The sequence below is a fragment of the Belonocnema kinseyi genome, chromosome 6 (genome assembly GCF_010883055.1).
Source record: "Belonocnema kinseyi isolate 2016_QV_RU_SX_M_011 chromosome 6, B_treatae_v1, whole genome shotgun sequence".
In the NCBI taxonomy this organism is placed as follows: Eukaryota; Metazoa; Arthropoda; class Insecta; order Hymenoptera; family Cynipidae; genus Belonocnema; species Belonocnema kinseyi.
In genome coordinates, this window is record NC_046662.1 from 70,969,643 (window position 1) to 70,976,703 (window position 7,061).

The window sequence follows — 7,061 nt, forward strand, 5'->3', positions numbered from 1 at the left end:
AGAGCCTCGTCTAGTGGCCGCCAGGTTTCGTATTTTCGTGTACAACGTTACCGGCTGATGCCGTTGGAATTGATTGTTGAAATATATTTTTTTACATCTTTTGTTATTAAGCTTTGTACTTAAACGTAGTTTTCTTTCGGCTCTTGCATTTCTCAAAGTTTGAGACGATATTTTATGTATAAAAAAAGTTCGAATGTTCAAAAAATGTTGAGGTTCAGAAAAAAGATGAAATAATTTTCAGTGACGTTCCTACCAAAATGCAGTAACTAAACGTACTTTATTGTACTCTAATACATTTCCCAAAGTTTCAGCTCGATATTTTATTTTTAAAAAAAGTTCTTAGGTTCAAAAACACATTCAGTGAACGGAAAAAGTGAGGTCGATAATATAGGTATTTAGCTGTGTCACATGCCCTTAACAGCATAAAGATTCTCGGTACAGGCCGCTTATTTAAAAAACAATCTATTTTTCATGAAAAAATCGAAAGAAACGAATGCGCCTCGTTAATATCGTTGCAGTAGTGTTCTACTATTCGGCAAAGCAGGGTGCAGGTTAAGCAGTTTTCTAACTGATATTTCTTGGGCGAACCTAACGAGAAAAAGAAGAACTACCATCCATTATGAATCAAGACTGCAGGTAATGAAGTGCTCATTACGACGAACATTGACTCATTCAGGGGCGACTACAGCCTGTACGAGAATACAAAGTTTTATTTTGTGCTATACAAAAACAAAATTTTTAAAAAATCATTGCTGATCATTAAGAGTCTGTAATTATAACAATTGTCATAGACCATTAAGAAAGAGGGATTGTCAAGAATAAAAAATATTATTAATGGCATTGAGTATAGGTTTCGCAACAGTTAAGGAAAAATTATGACTTGTTGGGATGATTTTTTATTAACAAATAAAGAGTCTAGGATGTCCTCTTAAAAATATCTATTTTTTAATGACGATCATGGAGAAAAGTTTTTATTGGATCAGAATGTTTCTTTTTGCTTTCAAGAGACCTATCGTTTATGCATATACAATGTATAAGTTTCAGATTTTTCTAAGCAATCCATTCTGAGATACAACTGTACACATATGTTTTTGTTTTTTTTAAATCATTTGTTCACAACAATATAATTGAAAACTGTTTATTCTACGAAAAAAGTGCAAGACGCAAAAAAGTTTTATTTTTACTTAGCGAGCTGAAAGTAATATTATAAATTTTTATCGTTAATTAATAATTAAACTATTTTCAAACAATTCTTTAGGCAAAAAATAAAAAACTGATCAAAATTTTGACGATGCGGGGACGTCCGTTAGCAGGTTCGCTATCCTGTCCCAAATTTTTAAGACAAAATATTTATTATTCTAGGCAAAACGCCAAGGGAACATAAAACTAGTAAAATCGATAATTTTCTAAGTATATTACAAAGAGCTGCGTTGACTCAAGAGATGAGAGGGGTAAACTCTCGCCTTCTTTGTACAAGCTCTAGTAATTGTAACGTTTTGCAATTATATAATATTGCCTTAATTATGCAACATTGTGAAGGAAAACATCAGTGGTAAGACGTTTGATAGTTATTATTTTGGACAAAATCACACACGAACATAGGCTTAAAAGTTTTCCAAAATGCATTTAATATGGGCAGGAAGATTGAGAAAAACTGCTGGTAAGGTAGGAATCTGGTGACGTAGCCACTTCTTAAGAAATGTTCAAGAAATTATTTGTACCGAATTTATTTAGTTTTGACCGCCCAAACCCCTTTTATTGTGGCCAGAATATACCCGAGAAAATTCAAAATAGGAATTGTATGTCAATATCATTTTAAGACGGTTTTTTCAACATTAATTACTGGTATTGGATAAGTGGCAAGTTTCAAATGAATTTTTAACAAATGTTTAATTTTTCAAACAATATTATATTATATTTTTCAATTGTTTAAAAAAATTCTCTTTGTGTCATTTTTTCCACGAAATACTAAAAAGTTAGTATTTTCTGGAAATATTGAAGAAAAAGTTCTACTTTTGTCAAATCTCCCATAATATTTCACTTATTAATCAGTATTATTCTATATCAACTAATTAGATACGAAAAAATAACTATCTATAACGTAACAGAGAAAAAATTGTTTAAAAAATCGTTACCTTTTTTTTAATAATGATAACGGTATTTATATTCAATTATATGTCATGATAAACAATTGGTAGACATATTTTTATCATTATAGAATAAATGAACCTTTGAAAAAAAAATATTTGTGTTAACAATTTCCATTATTTTCATATCTGAATCCAATTTCTATTTTTCTTTCCTTATAAAAATTAAGATAGTATTTTTACGAGGTTTAGATAGTACGTGCAAAATCCATAAAAGCGGCCAACTAAGGAAAATAATTAATTAAATTACCTTATTTGAAAAGCGTATTCCAAGCATTAAAAGATTTACGATCGCTTTATCAGAGCGGACTTACGAAATAAGCAAACAGAAATTTTATTTTGCTTGTAAATAAATAGACAAAATATTCAAATTGAAACAAATGGATTGTTTTACTTATATATGTTATTATATACCTAAAAAAATGAATAGAAAACTCTCTATATTTTCTTCCCATATACAGCAAATTAAAAAACTCCCATAATTGGGATTTTTATATTTCAATTAAATCCATTGCAAATTTGGCAACTTTTACACTTTTAACTTTAAACTAATTTTCACTCATTTTTCATTTTGTCTTTCAAACTCCATTGTTATTGACCGAATTTAAATCCAAAATGTTCTTTTTTGATTCTGCCGATATAACCATAGTTCTACTTTACAGTACGCCCAGGTGCCTCTATGTTGGAAGAGTGCACTTTCGAAGCTCATATCTCGTGATCTATTAGGGCCAGGATACTTTTTTTTTAACTCACGCTAAACTAAATCCACTTTTATTTATTCTGCAGAAAGTTTGTCGTAGAATTCAAAGGAAACGAGGTATTTTCCAAAAACACAACTTTTCCATTTTTAGTCAAAAGCGCAAAAAAATGAAATTTTTGAAACTTTTCCATTCCCAAAATAGTAGGACTAAAATGTTTTTTTTTGTTAGATGTACGCAAATTTTGTATACTCTATTTCACCCTGTGGCATTATTAACGCAAACTAAACCTTATCCGATTTATTTTGAATAAACTAAATTCCACTTTTTCAACCGTGAAATTAGGCAAAAATGGACAACTTTGATGGGTCACAACTGATGACCTACCATAGGTAGGACATTGTTTTTTTTTTGTTATCACAGAAAATTGATTTTACTTTCAATCACCTGTTGAAAAATTTTCCGTAGAGTAATTAGGTGCAGAGGTACACGGAGAAAACGATATCGCAAGAATTGCAATATATAGCGTAATTCCTGCGCTATATATCGTAATTATCACATTATAATTGCGTAAAATCGTGATATCGTACATTGCAAGATTTTAGATTATATCATTATTTTATTATATTATATATACGAGGATTCTAGTAGTGGCCAAGCGATGTTAGTACATTATAATATCCTAAAAAGCTCCGGGACCTGCTTGTACGTTATCATATTACGTTTTATTTCAATACAGAGGTTTTGCCCTCTTCCTTAGTGCTTCTGATTTATTATCCCAAATTTTCAACTCAATGTGGCGTTTAGTGTGAAAATAAGTTGGGAAATAAAAAAAGTGGCGTTAAGGTAGGAATCTGGTCACGTGACCCACACGTCTTAAGGAAACGTATTATGGCCTGAAGAAAACTTTCTCATTAAAATTATTGGATGTGGGATTTCTTCGGAAACCAAACTACCAGATGCGTGGACTATCTGATTATTCATTAACTGCGTTATTTATTCCAGAAAATAACAACTGTTCACGATTTGCAGCAGAAAACATTTTTTAAACCAATGAACATGGCTTCAATAAACACTAAATATGTTAAAAAGAAATAAAACTCTTGACATTCATTAACACTAACGGAAAATCCTTTACGCCTATATTTGTATGTGTAAATTGTATTATTATAATATTATCATTAATATTATATTCTAAGAGATTATATTATATTTTTTAATGTTATCATATTATTATTATAATTATACCCTTGCATTATTAATTATATTATTCTTATATTACTCGTAAATTATATATCCGCCTGTAAATCGGATATTCCGTTCTACGCGTTTAACTTTACTGTATTATTTATCCCGGGAAATAATAATTTGTCACGATGTACACAGGGGAAAAATGGTTACAACAATTCAAAATTGGTTTTAAAATATTGGGAAACTTATCATTTATTTAATAAAAGCAATTAAAATTACATTTTTTAGTACCCTCTTTATCAGGAATTAGACATAAACTGCTATTTTGCATTTTTTTAGTTATTTTCCAGACACTATATAAGGGGGTTGGGGGGTCAAAATTAAAAGTTCTTGGAAAATTATTCCTTGACAATGCCTTCAGAGGTGATTGAACTTTAGTTTACAAAAAGATAATAACAAGTACTCCCCCCCTCCCTTTCGACAAACATCAGGCTTTTTCTATTTAATACCCTATGTTAGTTTAAAAGCCCAGGATAAGGGTTAATTTTGCCCGCAAACAAATAAAAACTTTCTTTTTTCTGAGAAAAGACAAATTCGAGGGTGGCGACAACCAAAAGTCGAATTTTAACAGGTAGAAATTTGGACAAATACAGATAATTACTGATTAATAAATTAATAAATAATTATTAAATTGATAATTGATTATATAATATGATCGAATGAATTATTGAAACTAATTTTATTTCTGCAGAAAAATATCTGAAATATCTTAAATAATTTCTCAATCACGTTTATAAATACTTTTCTGTCTCTGGAAATGCCATTCATGGTTTGGGTTTTCCCTTTCAAATAATTCGAAGGTGCTTCAATTATGTTCGCCAGACGCGAACAAAATCACGAATGGTGCGCAATATTAGGGTACCATCAAGGCTCAAGTTATACCGGGTGACCAAAAATTTTGCTCAACATTATATGAAAATACAAGGCCAAATATCGTTTTGACGAGCGAATAATAGTTTTCTATCGCTGCATTAAAAAAATAATAATAACAACAATATTAACCATTCAAATAAAAATGTTAAAAAAGGTTTCTAAATAAAAAACACTGTTTCATCTCAAAGAAAGTTTAATATAAATTAATATAAATTATTGTACAATAATGTATGTTATTGCAATGCAAATACAATTCAATCATTTTCGAATAGAAGTTGGACTTTGTAATAATAGAAAAATATTTAATCCATCATGGAATTCATATCAAAATAATCAGTCGTTCAGTTATTATAAAAAAATATACATTTTCTGTTCAAATTTACAATTAAAAGCTACATTTTATGATCGCGAAATTGATTCAGAAGAAGCATATTCTAGATATTCTGCTAAAATGTCGTGCTCTGACTGCCGCAAACTTAGAAGAAGATTTTCATATGCTTCCGGTCCTCGAGTTTTTATCGTCAGGAAAATATCTCTGATTGTTTGCAAGTCATTCAATTTTTTCTGAAAAGATAGACACTACATAGAAGAGGAAATTTGCACTAATGTGAAGAAAAATGTTAATTTTTTATTATATAAGAGATGGCATACCTTCCAGACTGGAACATTGACGTCGTCTCGGTCATATATCCTGTTTTGGATCAAATAAGGCCATAATACGGTCATGTCGATATGTGGAATAAGAACTTCACAAAAGGCATCCAGCCTTCGACGATGAGAGTAGTCCATTTTTCACTGTTTTTGAACTTTGTAGGCACTTCCGTTTTTAGTAGTTTTTAATTTTTCATAATATTTTATCTTATATCAAAGCAGCTGTTCAGTCGATTTCAAAGTTCAAATTAGACAACTGCACTGATCTGGAGACTGGAGAAACTGAGTCTTGTGATGCCCAACATGAAAGTCTAAATTTAACTTCCCTCTCTCTTGCACTCCCCTCCATATTAGTTCCGGTAGAGCATATATGGCATTCTTTGCGTTCTTCCACTGTACATCAGCAACTGCTCCAGAAATTATTGTTTTTGTTGGACACTAGACTGTTATGTGCGCGCACTCACTTTTATACTCATTTTTATAATTTGCTCAATTTTCTAATTACAATTCATTTGTTAAAATTTTCTGAAGACTTGTATTCTTGTTGAAATTAGATTCTGAAAGAATGAATTCAGTGTATCAATGCATCGTAAAATGTACGAGTACTATTATTAGGGAGCGTTCATATATTCCGTAACATTATTTTAAACACTTTTACCTTCCCAAATTCTAACTGCAGTTACGTAATATTTTTTTGTATTATTTTAAAAAACATAACAAACGTTTTGTAAATAAAAATAAATTTTCAGAATGAAGTGCGGTATAGAAATAAATTAAACAATATTTTGACGTAACACAACAATGCTTTTTTGATACTTGTTTAGTTACATCTTAAATTTATTTACAAGGGAAGAATTATCAGTATTTTTTCAAAGAATTATATAAGTTCTATCATTTTCATGAGACAATTAAGAAAGATTTTCAAATATTCAAGATGTGTCAAGAAAAGAATGCAGAAGCTTTAAAAAATATATATTTTATTTTACAGGATTTTACAAATTATTAGAAAAATGTCACCCTTTTCAAAAGATATTTAGGTCTTTTATAATTTTAGAAAAAATAATAAATATTCCATAAATTTTCGGAAATGCTTCCAAGGTTTAAAATATTTGAAGTCTATGCAAAGCCTCTTGAATTCCTAAAAATATTTGTAAATGAATCCAATTTTTTCTTAAAATGTTGAAAAATCATTTAAAGTGTAAAAAATTTACCTCAAAATCTTCCAAAATTTCTTACGAATTTTAAGACAATTATAAAATATTTGTGAATATTTCATATTCGCCAACAAAAAATCTAAATTAAGAAAAATGAAGTCCAAAGTGGGTTTATGCCAGGAAGATCATGTACGGATCAAATATTTAGCTTACGGAAAATAACAGAAAAAAGTTTGAGAGTAGGAAAAAAAGTTTTCTGTGCATTTGTTGACCTAGAAAAAGCTTTT

At 29.6% G+C, this 7,061-nt stretch overlaps 1 protein-coding gene across 1 annotated transcript; it reads right to left on the reverse strand.

Annotated features, from left to right (window-relative positions):
- Positions 1-5,185: 5,185 nt before the first annotated feature.
- LOC117174601 lies at positions 5,186-5,916 on the reverse strand. The gene is made up of 2 exons (XM_033363833.1): positions 5,621-5,916; positions 5,186-5,533 (listed from the first exon to the last, which is right to left on the reverse strand). Exons 1-2 carry the CDS (start codon positions 5,756-5,758, stop codon positions 5,369-5,371), a joined length of 303 nt encoding a protein of 100 aa, XP_033219724.1. The 5' UTR covers positions 5,759-5,916; the 3' UTR covers positions 5,186-5,368.
- Between the last annotated feature and the right edge of the window lie 1,145 nt (positions 5,917-7,061).